This window comes from Eurosta solidaginis, chromosome 3, assembly GCF_040869045.1.
Source record: "Eurosta solidaginis isolate ZX-2024a chromosome 3, ASM4086904v1, whole genome shotgun sequence".
NCBI classification, from domain to species: Eukaryota; Metazoa; Arthropoda; class Insecta; order Diptera; family Tephritidae; genus Eurosta; species Eurosta solidaginis.
Window position 1 is genome coordinate 195,035,936 of NC_090321.1, and position 23,520 is coordinate 195,059,455.

General features: G+C 36.0%; 1 protein-coding gene across 13 annotated transcripts in view; it reads right to left on the reverse strand.

Moving 5' to 3' along the window:
• Positions 1-643: 643 nt before the first annotated feature.
• Orai (calcium release-activated calcium channel protein orai) overlaps positions 644-23,520 on the reverse strand; it is a 274,407-nt gene continuing 251,530 nt past the window's right edge. For 7 of the 13 annotated variants that reach the window (XM_067774453.1, XM_067774454.1, XM_067774456.1 and 4 more), the window contains 2 exons: positions 10,966-11,112; positions 644-4,211 (listed from right to left, as the gene is read on the reverse strand). In XM_067774453.1, coding sequence (XP_067630554.1) covers positions 3,672-4,211; positions 10,966-11,112 — 687 coding nt within the window. In that variant the 3' untranslated portion in view covers positions 644-3,671. Of the gene's footprint in view, positions 4,212-10,965; positions 12,244-23,520 lie in introns of all 13 variants that reach the window. The other 6 variants (XM_067774449.1, XM_067774450.1, XM_067774446.1 and 3 more) reach the window with 2 other exon arrangements.

A 23,520-nucleotide genomic window follows, 5' to 3' on the forward strand; every position in this document is an offset into this window, starting at 1 on the left:
TTCATAATGTCAAACCGGATTTTATTTTTAAATGACCATCAATTCTAATTTAAAAAAAATTATTAAGCAAATAGTAAACATTTACTAGGAATATTTTGTGGAACATTTTAACCCGGTACTCTTTCACGAAAGTGTGTTTTGGCTGAAAAGTTCGCTTAAAATGGCATTTACGAGGTAGTTTGAAGACTGAAATATTCAACACGGACATTTGCCGGAAAATTTCACTACGAATGCTTTCAGAAAAACCCTTTGAAAAGAGAACGTGCACGACCACAGAGTGTAAAAAACTAAACTTTCCACCTGAAGTATGTGTTAGTTTTCCATGCTTAACGTAATTGGCATTTTCTGTGCAACCAATATATTAGTTGAGTGCATATCTAATAAAAAAATACACATTTGAAGGAAGCGAAACGTTAAGGGGCGACTATTCAGAAAATGTTGCATAATTCATATCGTCACGCTTATTCGTTAGCCACGTATCTGCCTTTGAGCAATTTTCGGGAAAGCGAACTAAACTCAGTGTATAACCTGGGTATTGCATACAAAAATTATAGATACGTGGTAAATTAAGGAGCTTAAAATTGTGAATCTAATTTATATTGACAATATAGACTATCATCGATACCTTCAGAGTGGTTTCTCAAACAAAAAAAAAAACATTTTTTTTAAGTGCAAAAGTTTTTCGTATGATTTAATCGGGGATTGCCCGTATTGCTTTTTATTTTAAATGTATGAAAACATTTATTTGAAGCAATTTTTTAATTTTATAATTTATTTTTAATAATTTGGGAAAAATTTAAACAACGTGACATCAGGACGTACAAGGCGACAGTTGTTTCGATTATACCTTGTAAATGTCTTCAAAGCCTTTTTTCCTGGGAGTGGGAGTCGAACCGAATCGTTGTAGTTCTATAAATAGAACAAAAACAGCAACAATGCCAAAGTTTCTTTGAAAACCGCCGAACCAAGCATAGCTTTAACACATAATTGCATACGAAGTATGCAATGTGTAAAAAGATTAAAATATGCAAAAAGAAGGCAATTGGGAAAAACTTCACAACAACTAAGACATGACGTAACTGAATGCGTTTGTAACCATTTCAACTATCATAGGAGTGCGGGTTCGACTCCCACTCCCGGGAGAAAAGGCTTTGAAGAGATTTACAAGGTATAATAGAAACAGCTGTCGCCTTGTCCGTCCTGATGTCACGTTGTTTCAATTTTTCCCAAATTATTAAAAAAAAAAGTTTTTCTTTTGTATGAGGCAGTCTATTAAATATATAGCCTTAAAATTTTAAAACTTAATTTCATATTTAACACAAATTACCCTTAAATAATTAGCTTGCTCTCTAAGCGCAACTTTAATGTGAAATTGTTCAAAAAGGCTAAATTACCAGAGTTCGTGTTTGGAAAAAAATATATGTAAGTTTACAGCTTTCGAATCACATTTCCTTCCGCATGGCGATACAGAGGAGAGGCCCTGTAGAACTCATTATTTTATTAAATTAGCTTAATTGAGAATTTACTTCTATACAAATTACATTAAGCTTTTAAATGAAATCTATCCTTAAAGGTTCATTGCTTTTTAATAAATATATTAGAATATGCCACAGAGCATTTCATAATTAACAATAATTAAATATTATACATTCACCAATATCACAATTGTATTTGAATTCTTGGAGAATTAAATTCAATTCAGTTTTCTGGTATATCATACAATATATAGATTAAAAAACTAGCCTATATACAAATATATACATACTATACACATACATATATAAAGTTTATTTATTAAAACGTTAAAAATTAGTGTATAAAATCTTTATCGCCTAAATGTATTGTATGTCATTTTTCCAGTATATATCTATCGACTTAAAGCGGGTCAAATTTTTTTCCATCAGGAGTATAGCAAAAACGTAATCTACAGATGATTCTAAAACAAAAATTGCTGAAGACACCATAGCTCTAAGTACGATTTCGAGGTCCCGATTTTTTCAAAATAAATATTTTGCCATATGAATGTAGGGTTTGGCCAAAAAATCTTCATAGCTTCTGATAGAATTATAGGAAAAATATCATATTGGGCTTACTTTAAAGGTATTTTACGTACATTTCAGATATCAGGCTTAAATTATGAGAAATTAGCCTAAAATGAACTTTTAACTGATCGTATTGTTCGTGTGTCTGGTTCCCAGGGTATCAAAACTCTATAAAGCGTATTGAGTCGGTACAGAAGCAATTCATTATATTTGCACTACGTGGTCTTAACTTAGAATTCAAGTGTGCATTTGCCACCATATGAAAATAGGCTTCTCCTTATTAATCTGCCAACTTTAGAAAATCGAAGAACTGTACTAGGGGTAATGTTCATTCATAAGCTCATTATGGGCGAGATAGACTCCTCTGATCTTGTTAGTCGACTAAATTTTGCAGTGCCTGGTATAACGTCCAGGGACTTTGTGCCTTTTAATTTACCACTTTGCCGGGGAAATTTTGCTAAAAATAATCCAATGCGTAACTGGTGTTCGCACTACAACAACTTGTATAACTGCATCAGCTTTGAATGTTCGTTTACCGCGTTGCATAATTCAGTAATCTCACGTCTGGCCTGATATTTTGTACTTTCTTTCATATGTATGGTTGAATTTAATATATACATCTGTATTTAATTATTTTTAATTGTAACATTAATTTATGTTAATATTATCTTAGTAGTCGACCGCTTTGTGTCTGTGTCGACTTTAATCCAAATAAAATAAAATAAAAATAAATAAATAAGAACAACAAAATATTATCATTTTTAACAAATTTCTTATGGAAAAATTTTTTTTCTTTACAGCTAAAATAAGTTCAGAACATTATACGTAAATAGTATAAAAATACGTTAAAATGGTCAATTCTACGTAAAAATTTTTTTTTTAAAATAAATTACATTAAAATTATAAAAATTGCGTTTTTTTGCTTATTACTTGATATATGAAATATACATAGGTTTTTTTTGAAAATTTGTTTCTACTAAAACGAATTCGAAAAAAGAAAAACTGTCTGAATGAAAGTTGTTGGAAATGTTGTGAACTTAGATATTACTATAGATTTCTATGGAGATAACTTCAGAACAAATTACGCTAGTTATGCTCCTGTTAATCGCGCTACTTGTGAGTTCAATGTACTAAGTAAAAAAGTCTCTCTTGATTTTTCGCTTCCAAGAGCCGATTTTTTTTTGATAATTTTGAATTCCGCTTTTTAAGCTGTATGTAATACTTTTTTAGATTCATAATGTAGTCTATAAGGATTTTTTTTCAATGACTTACTAATAACAATAATAATAATAAAAAGTAAGATATTAATACAGAAATGTACGTAAAATACCTTTAATGTAAGCCCAATATGATATTTTTCCTATAATTCTATCAGAAGCTATGAAGATTTTTTGGCCAAACCCTACATTCATATGGCAAAATGTCTATTTTGCAAATGTCGGGGACTCGAAAACGGACTTAGAGCTATGGTGTCTTCAGCAATTTTTCTTAGAATCATCTGTAGATTACGTTTTTGCTATACTCCTATTAAAAAAAAATCCATCCATACAATTTGAACCGTCCATTGGACTTGTAATGTATATGTATTAACAAAATCACCACACTTAAGACGTTATTGTTAACTGTTACCTAAACAATTTCACCACTCGCACCATAATTCAAACCATTATTGCGATGATGATGATGATGTGAATCCGTATGATCTTGTTCCATTTGTTCTTTCAACATTTCCAACTCTCGTATACCCGACACAGTAACCTCGTACTTGTGTGTTACCAATGAACGATAGAAATGTATGGCAAAAGCTAAGAATATAATCATAACTGGAATAAGTACGATGCATGCCGACCAAGCGGCTGGTTGACTTAAATCGTAGAACTTCACCCAACAAAGTATTGCTATTTCGAGTAAAAATAATATTAAACCAAGTAATGTTGAGAATGCCCACGCCGTTTCAATATACCAATGTAGGCGTTCGTGTGGAGATTCATGTACCAATGAGATGCTATGTAAGTTGCAAACCGTCTCAATATTGGGCAATATACAGGTGCTGATCATCAGCGCCAGCATGTGAACAGCAACAAGCAGAGTCGTACAGATTGCGAATGCGACGAGCATACCGGCAGGCACTTTGGTGTTACTATCCAATTGAACCTCGACCATGGCGACCTAGAAGTAGTAAGAGAATAAACGTAAGCTTGTATGTATGTAATTTGTGTTATAGTTAAGTGTTTGAATATTTGAAAATGAATAAAAGGCGTCCAATTAGTAATAAATTGATATTAATTGAATGACAAACAATACCGATTGCATTGACCTGATAGCAAATAGTATATCTTTATTTGTTATTATTATTATTTTAATGGAAGTTGTGGCAGCGCGCTGCCCTCAAGTAGCCCAATAAAACCAGGCTGATCTTGCTCATGCGATTAATTTATTTGAATATTTATTTATAAAAATTTTTTTTTTAATTTTTGCCGAGTCGTTTAGGGGCAGCGGTTTCTCAAGCGTCGAGATCTAAACCTGCTTGTTGTTGTTGTAGCGATAAATACACTTACCGAAGGTTTTGAGAAGTGTTATCAAAGTTGATGGTCCTTGGCCAGATATGGATCGGCACGTTCCGGTAGCAAGCACCATTAAGGTAAAAGCCCGACCATCTCGGGAACGATTTAATATGACGACATTGAACCTTCTAGGTCATTCCGCCTCCACCCCCTACTTCCACGAGGAACTTGGGGTCACCAGAGCCTCGGCTGCTAAAGAAACAGGATTCGCCACGGGCAGGTGAGGTTGGCAATTGGGTTGGATATGCTATAAATTGCGATGGCAACCCGTTGAAAGGGTTGCACTACACAACCCCTTGAACCATCTAGGTATTATAGTCGCTTCTTACGATAGACATACTTGCAACAAGTCTATTATAAGCCTCCTAACCTGCTGGGTGATCTAAAACCGCTCAGCTACAAAAGTGAAATGATCAGCTCAGCGTAATACTCGTAATACTTAAATTAATAAAACAGAAACAATAACACATTAACTACACTGGATCACAAATTCAACTTTTTTTCTGCACCAGAGACGCCATTATGAAATTCCTATGTAAAATCACCCCCTGATTCCGAAAAACAAGGTTATTTTTAATCATATGGTAACGTTTTTGAGATATTTACTAATTAACGTTATCGTTAGCTGGGACTCGCTTTTTTCTATAAAAAGGACTGTTCTCACCTCCCTTAATAACACTGGTTTACAGCCAAAATGAACCAGAGACGTCATTATGAAATTCGGGGTCCACTTAATCATATATATCTCAAGAACGAATTGAGCAATTCCAAAACGGTTTGAAGCTTAGTAGAAAAGGTAATAAAATTTGCTATAAACTGTGCATACAACACTTTTTTCTAGGCCCTGCAGATTCAAAGATAACGAACAATTATTACGGAATTTTTTACTTTTTTGTGAAAAATATAAAAAAATTTGTACTTTGCGACGAAGGATCTCGAAAACTTTTTATTTTTTTGCAGATTTTTTCTTTTCTCTCTAAGCTCTGTTTTATTACAAAAAAAAAACAAGCTTTCATTCAACAAAATCGATGGACTAATACAAAAGTTATAAGCATTCATGCAAATATTCCCATTTAATATTTACTTGAATGCTTATATTATTAATATTTACTTGAATGCTTATAACTTTTGAATTAGTCCATCGATTTTGTTGAATGAAAGCTTGTTTTTTTGCAATAAAACGGATCTTAGAGAGAAAACAAAAAATCTGCGAAAAAATAAAAAGTTTTCGAGATCCTTCCTCACAAAATACAATTTTTTTTATATCTTTGCAAAAAAAAATTGAAAAAATCCATAATGATTGTTTGTTATCTTTGAATCTGCAGGGACTTATATGCACAGCAAATTTTATTACCTTTTAAAAGCTGCAAACCGTTTTGGAATTGCTCAATTCGTTCTTGAGATATATATGATTAAGTGGACCCAATTTTTTATTTTTTTGAAATACCGGTAATTCGTAAATATATCAAAAACGTTACCATAGAATTAAAAATAACCTTGATTTTCAGAATCAGGGAGTGATTTTAAATAGGAATTTCATAATGGCGTCTCTGGTGCATTTTGGCTGTAAACCAGTGCTATTAAGGGAGGTGAGAACAGTCCTTTTTATAGAAAAAAGCGAGTCCGAGCTATCAAATGTGTTTGAGTGGGAGTTATAATCGCGACACAAGCGGAAAGGTTCGTTTAGTTCCAAATAAGTTCTACATTGTTTCAGAGGAAGAAGTTTGAAATGTCTCGTAGTTCGAGAGGAAACACAATAGTTTACTTGGTTCAGAAGGACTTGAAATATATTCATTTAGTAGTTTTGTCATAATATTACAAACTGCGTTGAATGGCAGCCGTTGCTTACCTTTGCATTTGACCACCTGCCCATACTACTTTCAATACAGCGATCAGCAAGCTTCATCACCCATGAGAGGCACACTTTTAATAATTTCAAAAAAGTAGCCGGTATAATACTCGAAATTATACCCTATTTCCCGGCTGAAGCTGCAAATATAGCAAGAGAACATGACCTAGCGACCTAGAGACCCTCACATTAGAAATCTCAACTTGGATATTGTGCGGGTGGTAAATGAACACAAACGTGCCAAATGGGAAGAGCATCTAAAGAACTGTAACCTCTCTGCGGGTGTCGGTAAATTGTGATTAACCGTCAAATCCTTGTCCAACCTGACAAAATACAATGCTAAAATATCCAACGCCTTTTGCGGAACCGAAGAAATGTGCGACCACTTTCTGCCGGCAATTTGTAATGCAACTTTCAGTAGACAAGGCTTGACGCCGTGCAAACAGATGCTCACATAAACGCAAAAACGACGGGCCACCCCACAGGTTGAAAGAAACTGGTGGTGGGATCTACTCTTATCGACTTCCTGACTTGTGCTGTGTCGTCACTAGATTGCTCCAGAATATTGCAAATCCAGCGACCTAAATAACGATCTTTGTTGAAAGTCAGGCTGCCTTAAAAGCATTCGAATCAAATTTGTTAAATTCCGAAATTGCACGGAAGTGTTGAGCCTCGCTGGGTTCTTTGGCACATCATTATAAAGGGGAACGTAAACCCTTGCGCGATATCATGATCCTCATGTTTGAATAGTTATAGAACTAACTTTACTCCTCAACAATGTTTTAAGTTTGAACATATGAATTTGAAAATATTCAGATAAAGATAAATTTATTCACTAGCCAGATTTGAATGTGGCGATTTATAAACAATTGTCTTTTATTACTTTCTGATTGGCTACATATGAAACAACTGAATTGGTTGTTGTGTGTGTAGCAGTGCCAAAAGCTAAGAATAATAGACGAAAGACTACGCTAAAATTCTATGAGAGGAAAGCTGCGGTGAGAAGGGCTAATGAATTTCAAGAAACCACAGCATGACTGCCTAGCGACCGGGCGGGGACACCTTAGTCATGTGAGGGATGGAATATTGTCTTTATAAATTTAATTAAAAAGAATTAAGCAACTAGTACAAGCGAAGGTAGACTGAAGAATTTGTGTCGCTGTGTTTTTTTTTTACTGTTTTTGTTGTTAAATTTTATTTTATAGATAGTGCGATAGCGTATTTGCTCGTCTATATACAAGATGGGGGCCAATAGCCAGATTCTTTTGGCACATAAGGTGCAAACGACAGGTTCACCAAACACATATGGTATAGAATAAGGCCGAATTCGACGACAGATGATTCTTCGTGAACCCGGGCAGAAGAAACTCGCTAACCTCCCAGAGTCCAATCAATACAGAAGCAGACCACACGTAGCCAGAGGGGCTACGAATTTCCTACAGCCATCTGCAACAGGTTCAGTTGTATCCATGTGAGTTAAGATATCCGCGTGTCAGTTGCCCGGGATACTGCTATGACCCGATCCCAGATGTCCTAATCTTGAAATAGTTACGTTTGCCGTTAGGATATCCAAATGATGATATGTACAATAACTTAAATAACGTTGGGTAACATCCCAACCACCGCGTTTTTAAGCGAGCAACTTACATTAATAATAACGATAGTGATCGGGAAAGCGTACCTTCACACAAAGCTTCATGATTAAATTCGACCCTGAATAAGTTAACTTCCACATATTAGTCTCTTTGTCCAATCCTGTCACAAAAGAATGAATGAAGCGAAGCTTGAACAAGGAGCGCTTGTCGGCACATAATAGTCTGTCCTGTCTGGGATAAAGTCGCAGCAGGGAAGAACGCCCGAAAAGCCCACGGCAACTTCAATGATAAGGCAGATATTGCTCTTAGAGCGTCGCTGTTACAAACCAGCACAGTCTGCTGTACTGCCTCTAACATTTAAATAATGCTCGCCGGGTCCAGTGCGTTCCATAAGACCAGCACCCCATAGAGCGGAGTAGGGTTAACTAATGTCTCACTAAGCCAGTGTCTAAGCTTTGGGCAATTGAGGGCGAGCAGTTTAATAAGAGTTATAAATGAGTAATTTTATGTGCTTGTAGGCGTGTGAGTCGTGGCACAGTGGCTGACGTACCCGACCAAACGCCCGGGGTTGCGGGTTCAACTCCCACCAAGCATTCCTTTTTTTTAAATTTATAAATTATTATTATTAATGGACTGTATTGAGTTTATGGGGTTTTTGATTTAATGTATCCATTTATTGAGTTGGGTAGTTTTAGTGTTATTGGTGTATTTAAGTCATGGGAGGATGCATAGAATCAGTACACCTTTATTTATTTATTTGTGTTTATTTTAAGGGATTCAGTTTATTAAGTTAGTGTTATTGGCGTGTTTAAGTCATGGGAGGATGCATAGCATCAGTACACCTTTTATTTATTTAATTTGGGGGCGAGCACTGGGGGCTCTGAGGCTTCGCTCTACTGAGCCACCTCATCCTCTATTTGAAGAACCCTTTAAAATGTGATATGGAGGCGAGCACGGGACGGCTCTGAGGTATTGCCACCCCATTTTCTACAAGAAAAACCTCTATTTATTTAATTTGGGGCGAGCGTTGGGCACTCTGAGGTTTCGCTCTAATGAGCCACCTCATCTTCTATTTGAAGAACCCCTTCAAAGTGTGATATGGAGGCGAGCACTGGGCTCTGATGTATTAGCACACCATCCGAAGAACCTCCCTTTTAATTAAAAAACTCAAACTATGTCTTTAGAATATTTCACTAACCAGTTGAGAATTACAAGCACACTCAATGGCTACTGAAACAAACGAACGAAAAATGTTCATAGTTTAAGTCGCTTAAACAGCCAGTATAACACCCTTAGCGAGAGTCCACAGCTTCTAATGATACCCTACCCAAACAACAATACAAGTCTAACAAGGCCTTCCTAGCCTTACGCTTGGCAAAAGTTTCAAGTCATCCCCTCCCGACGCCCCCGCCCATCTGACCTTTCTCCCTTATCTTTCTCCCGATTGTGAGGCTTCCGCTGCCACGATTCTGGTGTACAAAGTTTGCTTATGAATTCAGGCAGAGCCCCTCGACTCCAGTGCTTTTCGGATGGCCCAGGCAGAATATAGGTCGAAGTCTCAAAAGGTAGTCAACCCCCAAAAAATCGAGTCTTGTATGTACTGATCAATAAGGCGTTCTATCGTTATTAAAGAAACGACAAAAGACTGATTGTTTTGGTAATTCTTGGGTTTCACATGAAAGATTCTATCGGTTTTGGGAAAGAAGGCAACATTGTGCCCGGGTTTCAAAATGTAGTCCTGTTTAAGGAAAATAGTGTAAATCATAGGTCTCTAAAAATTACAAGTGATAGCCCTTTAGTAGTGTTATCGATGTTGATGGTCCTTTGCCGGATGCAGATCCGGTACGTTCCGGTATAATATAATAAATAATAATACCATCTCGGGAACGATCTGTTACGACCACATGCGACCTTCTTGGCCATACCGCCCTCCCACCCCCTAGATGCATGAGGAGTTCGGGGTCGCCGCAGCCTCGGCTGTTAATGAAACAGGATTCGCCACGGATAGGTGAGGTTGACAATTAGGTTTGGAAAAGCTATATATTGCGCTGGCAACCTGAAAGGGTTGCAATACACAACCCCTAGAATCTGATATTTTAGTCGCCTCTTACGACAGGCATACCTACCGCGGGTATATTCTGACCCCCTAACCCGCTGGGGGAAGACATTATTGTAAAGTCAACAATCGCCGGCTATGAAGGTATTGGTTTCTGCGCAACCTAACAAAAGAAAAGACTTGTTTGTCCAACAGAAGCTGCAGTCACCCTTCATACGCCTCAGGTACTCTAAAGGGTTAAAGCTCCTTAAAAAAAATTGTCTTGAGCAACGCGGATGCAGCCTTTCACGATTTCGCATTCTTCACATACAATTCAACATTCTAGCGAGTGTTGTTTTTGCAAACTTTTGGGCAAAAGATATGATCCAATCAATATATACAGTTCTTTTTATGTACGTCTGAAAATGAGACATATCGCTCATTTGCTGCAATGTCGTCATAACTCAAAAAACACAATTTTCCAGGAGAGCCATTCAAAGATTTTAATTGCCATATGTTGCGCATATAAAGGCATATTTTCATTTTTATAACAAGTGCTAAATTTTTGACTGATCACGAAGATTTTTTTAAACAACATATATCATGATATTGGGTACGTTTATATGTTATTAATTCAAAAGTCATGTTTTTTGCGTTATGACGATGTTGCAGCAAATGAGCGATATGTGTATGCAATTAAAAATATCAAACGACATTAAGAATCTATTATTTGCACAAAGGGTTCAAGGTTTTATAAGAATACGAAATTATAATGAAACGATAGAGACACATATACATCCATACATATTAATATTTTAATCTGATACTATTTTTCGGCATACAGATCTTAATTGAGATCTTCTTTTAAAATCGTACTCACCATGGCAAATCCGGATAGTAATGCTGACGTCTTGCTGGAGGCTTTTAGCTTGGCACGACTCAGTTGCAGCTTTCGCCATGACAGATAGCTAGGCGAATGTAGATCGTCTCCAGATTGTGACATGCTAGCGCTAGTTGTACGTCTTGGCTGAAAACGAGAGAAATGATGAAAAGAGCGTAAAGGCGGAGCTGGAAACGATGTCGGATGGTGATTTTGTAGATGCGATTGTGGCGGCGGTGTTGTTGTAGACACAACAGAGGACGGTGGCACAGAATTAAAACGATTGCTCGAATTCGAATTTAAATTCAAATAACGCGTTGAAACACCACTAAAACTTTTCTGCGACACCGAACTAGGACTACCTGATTTAACGTGAGTATTATTATAAAGACGTAATGGACGACACGAATCACAGAGACTATAATCGTGTGGTAAATATGTTGAATAACCACCACCAACACCACCGTTATGAAGGGGTGGTGGTACACTGCTCGTTAGAGATGGTGGCGGTGATGAATGTTGTGATGTTATTAACACAGTTTGCGGATGTGGCGGTGGCAAACGCGTCTGTCCAGCATTTAACGCGTATTTATCGTTAAGCGTATCTGTTTTAAAGTTTAAACCACTTGGTAAAATTATTGGTGTTGCAGCTGAGGCAAAAGTTAATGGTACAATAGAATCGAGCGTTTGGTTGCACTCGTCTGTTATACTGTCGTGCGAGATCTGATGTAGTAGAAGACTGCTATGGCTGAGATTGGTGCGCTCATAATGTAATGTGGAATAAGTTTCATTGTCAAGCAATAACATTTGTTGCATTTGTTCGATTTGTTGTTGTTGTCGCAATCTTTTTGATATTTTTTTGGTTGGTCTCTTCTTTGTTGGCCTGCATCGTTCCTGCGCATGAGTTAGTGGATCCGGTTGAGTAGCGCTGCCACCACCACCAACCAGATGTCGTATGGTGGCGAACATTGGGACCGTCAAAAATGATTGCTGCTACCAAGAAAACGAGGAGGCTTTTTTTATGTATGTTTGTATGTGTTGGCACGAAATTATTTATGTCGTTTGCTTTTTTTGTTTATAATTTATTATATGATTTTAGCTGAAGATGCGCGCCGAACTGTTGTGGTTACTCTTTTCTGTTTTTTTGTTTTTGCTTAATTAAAAGTTCATTATTGCGTTTATTTGCGAATAGTTCAGTCTTAAATTGTTTTCGAATACACTTTTATGAAAATCTTTTTGCTAGAGAGATTTATGCAAGTATGAGCGGAATTCGTTTCCCTGTTTAAAATAATGTTATTTCATCTTACTAAAAACAAGGGTGTCTAAGTTCGTGTGTAACCGAACAATAAATATTCAGCGGAGAGCTTTCATCGTAGAGTTCATTTAACTTCAGAGTTTTGACACAAGGTATTACCAAAAGTAGGCGTGTTCGATTGATTCGATTTTTCCCCTTTTATTAGAAATATTCCCCTTTATAAAGGAAAATAGGGTACCGAGTCTTTTCACGGTAGGCCAGTCCTCTTTCGTTTCTTGTAAATATGTATACTAAAGAAGTTAAAAAGCATTGATATAAAATAGTTTTTCGCAAAGATATTGCCTGTTGCATTCGCCTAAGATCTCTTTTAAAATCTTTTATATAAAAATGGGCGTGGCTCTTAACCGATTTCACTCTTTTCAAACTCATTCCTTTTGACAAGGCTAATCAGTTTATTAAGCTTTGTGATGACAACTCAATCCATTTTTGATTTATGACCAACAACATTTAAAAACTTCTGACATAAAATGGGCGATGGCAAGCCCCTTGTTGAAAAATAAAAAAAGGTGGGGTTTACTACTTGAACCTACACATGAAATTTGGTTATTGTAGCTGCTTTATGTACGGAGTAATCATGTGGCCGAATCGTAACATACGATCCGTGATCGAATGCCGTTTTGTAAATCACAATAGCACCGAAATGGTGTATCGGATTAATAAAATATGTGAACTAGGGACAACGCGTACTCACTCGATCCATAATCTTAATATATAAAAAACACTTGTCACAACATTTTCGGCCGCCATGAACTCCTAAACTACTGAACCGATTTTGAATTTGTTTTGCACCCCGTGTGTAGTTTGATCTAACTTGAGACATAGGATAGGTTATACCTCAGTTTATAGTCGCAATATTATTTTAATGGAATTTTTTTATTTGTTTATACGTAATAATAAAATGTTACGTATACGCAATGGCACTAATTTTTTCAGGTGGTGCGGATATACTTCCATGTAATTGCTTGGTGTTTAATTAAACAACCTGCTTATCAATAAAAAATATTATAGCGAATGATATCAAGTATAGCACGACACCAGGCCCGCCGAGAGGGTGGGGTTTCTGAGGGGGCTCGCGATTTAGAGGTACTATCACATTTTTTTTAATTCAGGAGAGTCTTTACTTGTGTAGAAGGTAATTTTCATACCCCTGGGTGACTAGGGTCTCTAGATATAGGGCAAAACGTGGGCAAGTGAATGCCTAGACAGTGTTTATACAATATGGATATCAAATGAAAGCTGTTGATGAGTGCTTTAGTACAGAGTAATATATTATCCAGAGACGGACTGGGACTGAGTCTGGAATAAAATTATATACCACCCTCAGGGACAGGCAATAAGGGATGCAGAAGAATGAAAAGAAATTGAGAGAAGAGAGAAGGAGATTGAGAAAGAGCTAGAATCAGACGAAGATGGAGATGGAAGCGAAAAAGACGGAGGGAGGAGTGAATAAAAGGATTAGGAAAAAGTGAAGAGGGGGAGGGCAGAGTCAGACGGAAAAGCTTATTAAAATGTCTATCTGAATACATTTTAATAAGCTTTTCCGTCTGACTCTGCCCTCCCCCCTCTTCACTTTTTCCTAATCCTTTTATTCACTCCTGCCAAATTTAGGGCAGGACAACGTCTGCCGGGTCTTCTAGTATATATATATATTTTTTAAATAGCTGGATAGCTAATTTTTATCGCTTGAGTGAAAATAGTTTCCGATCCGTGATCGTTTGTTACGATTCCATAGATGGTTTTGGTGTTTTCCAAAAAGAAATTTTTTCACTTAGAAAAAAAAGTTCTTATCAACGAGGCCGCACCTCGGCAGTGATTCCCAAACACTCAGTGTGTATTTCTGCCATGAAGAGCTTCTCAGTGAAAATTCATCTGCCTTAAAGCATCCGTTCGGAGTCATGAAAATTGGCAATACAAAAGAAGTTATCAGTAGTTTATTTCGATTAGACAGGCTCCCTTTTGTCCAAATATCTGGGTCTCAAGGCAGCGTACTATCATAGCAACATTTCAAATACTTTACGGGAAACTGATTTTGCTCCAGACATGAAAGGCGGACAGAGTGGGTCGCAGGGTTGCGTGATTCAAAATCCTTTTTGATTTAAAATCCAATTTCAAATCAAAGATATTTTTTATTTTTTTTTTCTTTCATCCAAATGGAGTGGTTCATTAAGTTTGATCCGTCTCGAAAATGTGAGTCCTTAAATAAGAACAGAAAGACTAATCGATAAAAATACGGACACGAACAGGATGAGGATCTAAATTGATTTGGCCACCTGTCTGTTCAAACGCAAGCTAGTCCCTCAATTTTGAGAAATCTGGATGAAATTCGGTGAGTTGGTATATGGGTATTGGTTTCTGATTAGAACTGTATCGGAAACGACTGGATAGGACCACTATAGCATATGTTCCTTGGCGAGCTCTCTGGCCTCGTCATAGCTGATTCCCCTAGCTATAAGTAGCTTCAGGCGCTTACGAGCCGATTATGCTAGACATCTTGGCTACTCTAAAAAAACAAGAATACACCATTTTCGTACTACGCAAAAAATCTCCTGTTTTTATATGAAAACGGGTTTCAACCCATTAAATATTTGCTGCCACCTTGTCACCCCGCCTTATAGTGTTTTTCAATCAGACAAATGTCTTACGAGATATTCGGGAATTTATTCAAGCAGTAGAGCTTAACTAAGATTCGTATAGTACTAAAATTGCTCTTTGCAAAAGAAAGTGTATACAACGAAAGACTTAATGAGCACGGTTCGGATAACACTCGCAATTACGAGTTTTATCGAGTTGCTTTCTAGATCTCCCAAATTCGATAAAATAAAGCAGGCATTTCAGGTCTGGGACCTCAAAATAGCTTCTGCTCCATGAGAAACTTAGCCCTGAATGAAAGGGAAAAGGGATACCTATGTATCTTTGATTTGGATGCCGAATGAAATAAAAAATAAAAAGTATTTCTGATTTACATAGTTGAAGAATCAAATAACAAATAAAAAAAATTTTTTATTTCGATGCCGAATCAAATAGAAGATAAAAAATATCTTTGATTTGAAAACATTTTCAAATAAAAAATTCATTTAAATACATCAAATAAAAATCACGTATCCCTCCTACAACAACCACCCTGCAAAAGCACCGTTGGTAGCGTTCGACTTGCGGAAAGCCATAAATACACACGACATGTCGCGTTGCCTCGAAGATATCGGAGACTTCACTTTAGATTTAAAACAGTGTCTCAAGGTGGTTTGCTATTTTCATACCGTAAACTTCAGCTTTGACATCTTTAAACCGCTTATCATCAAACTGCTGGTCAATATCGGATTTGGTCAAATGCCGTTCAAGCAGACATCTCTACAGAATCGGCCCGTTACTTGAAGAGCTATTCAGATTCACAAATCAATAACTTTGGCACAACCTTCATCCAGAAAAAGACATCATCCCCGATCATCAGTGATTTCTACAAAACCAGTAAAAAGTCTAGAACTGTATTGTCTTTTGAATGTTTTATAAATGTATTTCAATTAAAAAATTTTAACTAGAAATATGCCAATTTCCTTCTATTATTTTTTTTTTATCTTTTACGTTCTCATTATACAATAAGAAAGACTGTAAAAAAGTACCTAATATTTAATTTAAAATTACTGTCTCCTACATTTATTGAATTGGACAATGCTATGCCAAATTTTGACATCATGAGCAGCTTCAATAGAATTATTTACAAATAGATTAATTTAAGAAATAAAGTAATTAAAAAAATTGTCTTTAGTTAAACGGTTTTATTGAAAACAATAACACTGGTCGACGGCCAAAATTTACCAGAGACGCCGTTATGAAATTCGTATGTAAAACCACCCCCTGATTTCGAAAATCGAGTTCATTTTTGATTCTATGGTACCGTTTTTGAGATATTTGCAATTTACCGTTATTCGAAAAAACCAAAAAGATGGCTCCCTTTAATTACGTATATCTCACGAACGGGTCAAGCAATTGCAAATACACATAATCGGAAAGACGATAAAATTTGCTATAAATGCATCATACATTGTTTTTTGCTCAACCATATAGTTTTCGAGATATTAGCTCATCATTTCAGATTTTTGTTTTTTTTATGAAAAAATATGAAAAAAATTACTTTTTGCGAGGGAAGCATTCCAAAACCACAACTTTTTTTCCAAATATTTTTTATTTACGTAAAGCTCTGTTTAATTAGAAAAAAGATAAGCTATCATCGAAGAAAATCGATGCAAAACTACGTAAGTTATAAGCGATCAAATAAAAATACCCAGGTTGCGCAATTTCAACGTATACCTCAAAACGTATGTATGGTATAAAGAAGAGTGAAATATCTAGCTATGCTCTGTTTCTATTTAGTTAAAAGTTCAATTTATGAATGAAATTACCCATATTTTTAACTATTTTTTTAAATTTATTTATGTTTGTACTATATTCTAACAATCTTTATCTTAATTTTATTTTACTATGTAGTCGAAATTATTATGTGTTCGACTTTGACGCTTATTCAGTTTAGGATCGGTTTCTCTTATGACAAACCAGCAGTAATCACCCATCATTGCGACGTCCCAGAATCCTTGATATCGATTTTCAATTAATTTCATTTGCTGATGAAACCTTTCGCCATGTTCGTCACTTTCGTCGCCAAGATTTGCCGGAAAAAAGCTCAAATGTAAGTGCAGAAAGTGAATTTTTAACGACATATTTACGCCTGGAAAGAAAATATTAGTTAGGTAAACAAGTTATAGAATTTTGGGAAATTAATTTTAATAAGCCTTTAATATTTACCCATTTTCGCATAATTATTGATTAAGTCGTTCACTATCTGCTCGTAGTTAGCGCTTTTGTGTCTACCGAGAAAAGAAGCAACGACCTTATCAAAGGATTCCCACGCTGCTGCCACAACTGATGAGAGTAGTCCTTTGAATTGATTATTGTTGATTAACTTTTTTATTTGTGGTCCAACAAAAATACCTTCCTTTATCTTGGCTTGAGAAATATCTGGAAAAATTGTTTTCAAATAGGCGAATGCTTCGCCTTCTTTGTCCAAAGCCTTAACAAAGTTTTTAATGAGACCGAGCTTGATGTGTAAGGGTGGAAGTATGATTTTCTCTTTCTTGACAAGAGGGGTGTATTTCATGTTATCCACACCAACGGTAAACTCGACTTTTTCCGGTCAATCCTTTCTGACGTAGTGGTCCTTACGAGCTCGGCTATCCCACTTGCAGAGGAAACAGCAGTGCTTGGTGTAGCCACTTTGTAGACCGCATAACATTGCAACGACTTTGAGATCAGAACATATCATGCTCTTCATATTTGATAAATTTGAGTAGTTTTTGCATTTCCTCGTAGGTTTCCTTTGTATTTACTGCATGTGCTAGCGGGATAGAAGGCTTTTTGTTACCAATATGCAATAATACAGCCTTTAAACTCAGTTTATTGCTGTCTATGAACAATCGCCACTCTTTTGAATCATATGTTTGACCAAACTCTTTCAATAAACCAGGAATGTCGTTGCAGTAGCATATACTGTCTTTCTTGGTATAGTGTTTGGAAAATGGTTCGTGACGAGTTCTACAATATATCACCTTAACATCGGATGATACAAATTTAAATTGTTGCATACGAGAAGTGTGGATCTCGGCCTTTTCCTTGGATAGTTCCAAATCTCTTATCCAATCATTAAGTTGTGCTTGTGATAGAACGTTTCTCTCCTTTCCCATGCGAAATTCAGTACAACTTGATTCCTCACACTCAGATGTTACTGTTGATAATGGAACTGGATCCGCAACTGCCGTTGAATGTAGTACTGGTAATGTCACTGTAGGTTCGCTGGCATAGGTTACTCTTCTTGATCTTCCAACGCCAAGTACTTTTGTTTGAGAAATATAACACTCTATTGAATGGCAAGTAGGTTCTCTCCATATCATTGGTGTATCAAATTTTATTTGTTGTTCGGATTCCGACTGAATCAATTCTACTCGACACGATGTACACTTTGTGTTCGGTGTCCATGGTTTTTCAGCATTTTTAGGCTCAATGCCAAAATACTTGGAGTATAAAGTTTTGATATGATCTGAGAACACTCGTCGTCGCCTTATGATAGTATATTGGCCACACATGAAACAGAACATATCTGGATCGTTATTACACTCAAATTCTCGCGTCCTTTTACTCATTTTATTTTTTTTTACTAAATCACGGTTTTGAAAATTGACTTATGAACTGAACTATCTCCTGCGAGCCTTGCAGATGTTATGAAGTTTCAAGGCGCATTAACTCATATTTATACTCGGAACAAGAATACAATTTAAAAAATCAAATCTTACCTAGACAGAAAGGTTCCTTTTTATACGAAGCCGGGAAAAGAAAATACTACCTGCTTTAGATGTAGGCTTTAAAAATTTTCTGTGTCTTATAATTTTGAAAATCTACCTGCATACTTACCCATAAGTGACGGAAATATATGTTTATAACTACATGCCTACAGCAGCTTTCGAACCCAACCACTCTTCCTTTCGATGCAACCACTCTACCTACTATAAAACAATTCGAGTATTAAAAGTACTATTTGATTTATTTAAAGAAAAAGTATTATCATTGTTATGGTGTTATTCGTTTATCCGGATAATATCCCATTTGCACTTTATACCTTTAATATATGTATGTATACATACATTGAAGTTGCGCAACCTGGGTATTTTTATTTGATCGCTTATAACTTACGTAGTTTTGCATCGATTTTCTTCGATGATAGCTTATCTTTTTTCTAATTAAATATTTGGAAAAAAATGTTGTGGTTTTGGAATGCTGCCCTCGCAAAAAGTAATTTTTTTCATATTTTTTCATAAAAAAAACAAAAATCTGAAATGATGAGCTAATATCTCGAAAACTATATGGTTGAGCAAAAAACAATGTATGATGCATTTATAGCAAATTTTATCGTCTTTCCGATTCTGTAAACTTATTTGCAATTGCTTGACCAGTTCGTGAGATATACGTAATTAAAGGGAGCCATCTTTTTGGTTTTTTCGAATAACGGTAAATTACAAATATCTCAAAAACGGTACCATAGAATCAAAAATGAACTCAATTTTCGAAATCAGGGGGTGATTTTACATACGAATTTCATAACGGCGTTTCTGGTAAAGAGAAAAAGTTGAAATTCGTGGTCCATTGCATTGGCGGCCACCGCGGTGTGATGGTAGCGTGCTCCGCCTACCACACCGTATGCCCTGGGTTCGCAACCCGGCAAAGCAACGTCAAAATTTAGAAATAAGGTTTTTAAATTAGAAGAAAATTTTTCTAAGCGGGGTCGCCCCTCGGCAGTGTTTGACAAGCGCTCCGGGAGTATTTCTGCCATGAAAAGCTCTCAGTGAAAACTCATCTGCCTTGCAGATGCCGTTCGGAGTCGGCATAAAACATGTAGGTCCCGTCTGGCCAATTTGTAGGGAAAATCAAGAGGAGCACGACGCAAATTGGAAGAGAAACTCGGCCTTAGATCTCTTCGGAGGTTATCGCGCCTTACATTTATTTTTTTTTTATTGGACGTGTGAAATTTCTAAAAATGTGAGGCGTAGCATAACCTGATTAATGTTCAGTTGGTCTTATATATGACTATCAGTAGAAATTTGACGCGTCCAACGCTTTTATTTAATGGTCTGATCAATGCCCTAGATTGATGAGGAGTGCGACGACTAGTACCTAGGACCTACCTAATTATTTTCAAGCTTTTAATATTATTATTACTTCATGTAAGTATTGTTTTCAATAAAACCGTTTAACTTAAAAAATTTTTTTTTTAATTATTTTATTTTCAAGTTTTTAGTCTTTATTTAATTGCCTATTATTTCTGTTGTTGTTGTTGTTTGCGATTAGGTTACTCCCCGAAGGCTTTGGGGAGTGTTATTTCTCATTCTATTTAGTTCATTTAGTGACTCATTATTACAAGGACTCTTTCCTGACAATTTATTACAATCTAAGTCCTCAATACATAATCCTTCCAAAGACTTTACTCGACTCTGCGCCACGTTTGCTTGTCCCCCCTCGACCTCCAAAATATTTTGATGTCACTTCCACAGGACTGTATGTAATATTTGCTCCATATACAAGCCAAATCGGACACCATAGGTTGCTTTCTATTCATGTATCGTATGTACCACAAATACGATTTTTTGAAATATTTCGATCCATGCGCCACCTATCGGAGTTTTTTTTTATTATTTTTGCATTATCATTGGGTTCTGAACTATATTCCAAGTTTCAAGCTTGTAGCTTATCGGAAAGTTACTTAAATTTCAATTACAAAATTCGTGCCATCGAACCAAGCTAAATAAAACCGTTTAAAAATGACAACCTGATAATCGCAATGCAATTACCTCCTATTTTATACCATAGCAATTTCACACAGAAGCCTAATGGAATGACAATTTTATTTTTGGGAATTTTGGGGCATAAAGGCAGGATGTAAGGAAGACATATCACATTTCATTTGAAAGTTCAATGATGCACTATATTAAATTAAGTACGGATATGTACACTTTCTTCTAATTTCTAAATATTTGATGTTGCTTTGCCTGGTACATTTGTATGTATGTAAAATAATATATTGCCTGCACACTTATTGTTGACTTAAATTGCGAAAAATTTACATAATGGAATATTTATTTTAAAGCACAAGTAAATGATATTTTTTGGATTTTCGTTTATCTAAGAAATTAGCACAGTTGAAAAATAATACAATTAACACGATAAAAATATTGTTTGTTGATCAATAATTTGTTTACAAGCTATCACTATTACTTAGCGAAAATCAGCTGTTTGCGGAACAAATAATTATTAACAATAATATCGAATATTTCAAGAGAAACTACTTTTCGTATCGAATTTCTCTGTAAAATACAGTTAACTTTTTGTCGTATCTATGCATGTAGGCGCGAATAAAGGTTTTAATTTGAAGCATTCAATTTTTAATTTCATTTCAGTAAATGGCGTTTTGTCACTTGCACATAGCCTACACATTAACTGTAAATAAGGGGGCTGTAACTATAAGGAGGTGGCAGTCTTTACAATGTCGAGTCGTTTCAATCAATAGCCATTGGTGAGAGAGACCACCGAAGCATGAACACAAGCGGTCCTATAAATATGAAATGGGTATGCTTGTAAATACAGTGGAGCTAATATAAATAGCAGAATTTTAGTTTTTGTTTACAATGTTTAAAAGTTGGGGTTAGGTCATGTTGAGTTGGTTTTAGACTGAATGTGTGCAGAGTATTAGGCGAATTTGTTGATCGACTAACGGCCCGATTCTTAGCGTTACCGGTAAAATAGTACCCAGAACATTATGTAACCGAAAATCGTTACCAGTTGTTTTATTCGCGATTCTGGCCAAAGTGGTAACGCTGTCATCACCGAAAAACTCACCAGTGTCTGTGGTGAAATTTAAAAGTTGGTTTTCTTCGCTTTACCCATGGCGGAACGATCAAGGTGGCAGCATGGGACAGCTGAATATAAACTTTTTTTATTTAATTTGATACATCAACTTCCGGCGCAGTACGATTTTGACATTTGTCCATCGAATTTACAAAAACGAAGTATATGGAATTTTTATTTATGTTTGTAGGTATGTCCCCATGCTGCCACCGTGTATGGTTCCGCCATGGCTTTACCGAAAATGTGTCACTCGTAGATACGATGTTAACGAATAAACGGGACGATGTGTATATACATATGTGCATACATGCATACGTTTTTACATAGCTATATTGTAATATATACTGTGAAAGTACATGGAAACAAATATGTATAGCAAGAGGCAACACTTTTTTACTATTATTTTTACTTATTTGCGCTCACAATTCTTTATTTTTCAGTATTGCCTTTTTCTAAACAACAGCTTTTGTGTGGTTACATCGATGTTACCACCTATTTCAGTGGGTAAACAATTATCCGGCTACTTTCGTGGGCAGAATACCAAAATGGTACAAAGTTACCACATGAAGAAAGTTGTTACCACATTAGAATCAGGCTGTTCGATAGTTGATAACTGTGCCAGTGCCAGTAGTTAGCCGAAGCCATAAGATGCTAAATGTTTTCTTCCCAAAACCCGTATTTCCTACATCTGCAGTCGCTGACTAGGCCTAATTTACAAGCATGTGACGCCAGAAAGCCCTGTAAACCCACCATGCACCTTAAGACTACCCTATTAAAAGATAGAAGTAGCTTTGTTCATCTTATATCGTAAGATCTGCACATAAACTTAGAGATTTCCTGCTTGATTGAAAACATCGTACACATAGATCAACTCGAAAAATCACAAAGTTCAGGAAAGGCAAAAAGCAATGCAATTTTTAGTTTTTACCAGACCTGTAAAGAAAAAGTACCAGTACAAGTACGTACTGATAGTTGTCAGTGCTTCGAAAAATTAGTACAAGTATAAGTAGCAAAGTACTTGCACTTGAATTGTTGAAGTACAAGTAAAGTGCTTGTAAGTGCTCTCGATAGATTTTGAAGCGAATCAACCAGCACCCTTACGATCACCTAACTTTGACAAAATGGTTAATTAGAATTTTACTCATATTTTGATTTTCCATTTATGAATCAAACTGACATATTTTATCAGAAAAAGTACTTTCGTGTACTTGCAAGTATGTCGTAAGTATAGCTACTTGTACTTTCGAATTCGAAGTACAAATACTGTAGTACTTATACTTTGTACTTAGATTTGAAGTACTTGAGTACTTGTAGTTTGTACTTAGATTTGAAGTAGTTGAGTACTTGTACTTATTTGGTGCTAGTGCAAGTATGTACTCAATACTTTACAGGTCTGGTTTTTACCGACCTCTTTCAGAGTGAGTAGGGAAACTTATATTTAATAGATTATGAATATCGGCGGATATTCAATTGAGGAGCCCGATAGTACGCAAAAGCTTAAAATTTCATATTTTCGTCTAAACTCGTTATTGATCTAAGTGTGCGATATGCAACTCATGTCTAATTTTTATTTCTCCAAAACCATATTGGGACGTCTATCATAGGTGTATCGAGTGGTGCGACCACCTTTGCCTCCCAAGAAAAGCATAGCTAGGGCACTGATAGTTTCTGAATGATTTTGAAGGATTAGTCCCAGCTAGTACTTTTTAATTGGGTATTGCTATTTATACTCAGCTGAGCAGAGCTCACAGAGTACATTAATCCATAACGGCATAAACTAATCGAGATAGATATAGACT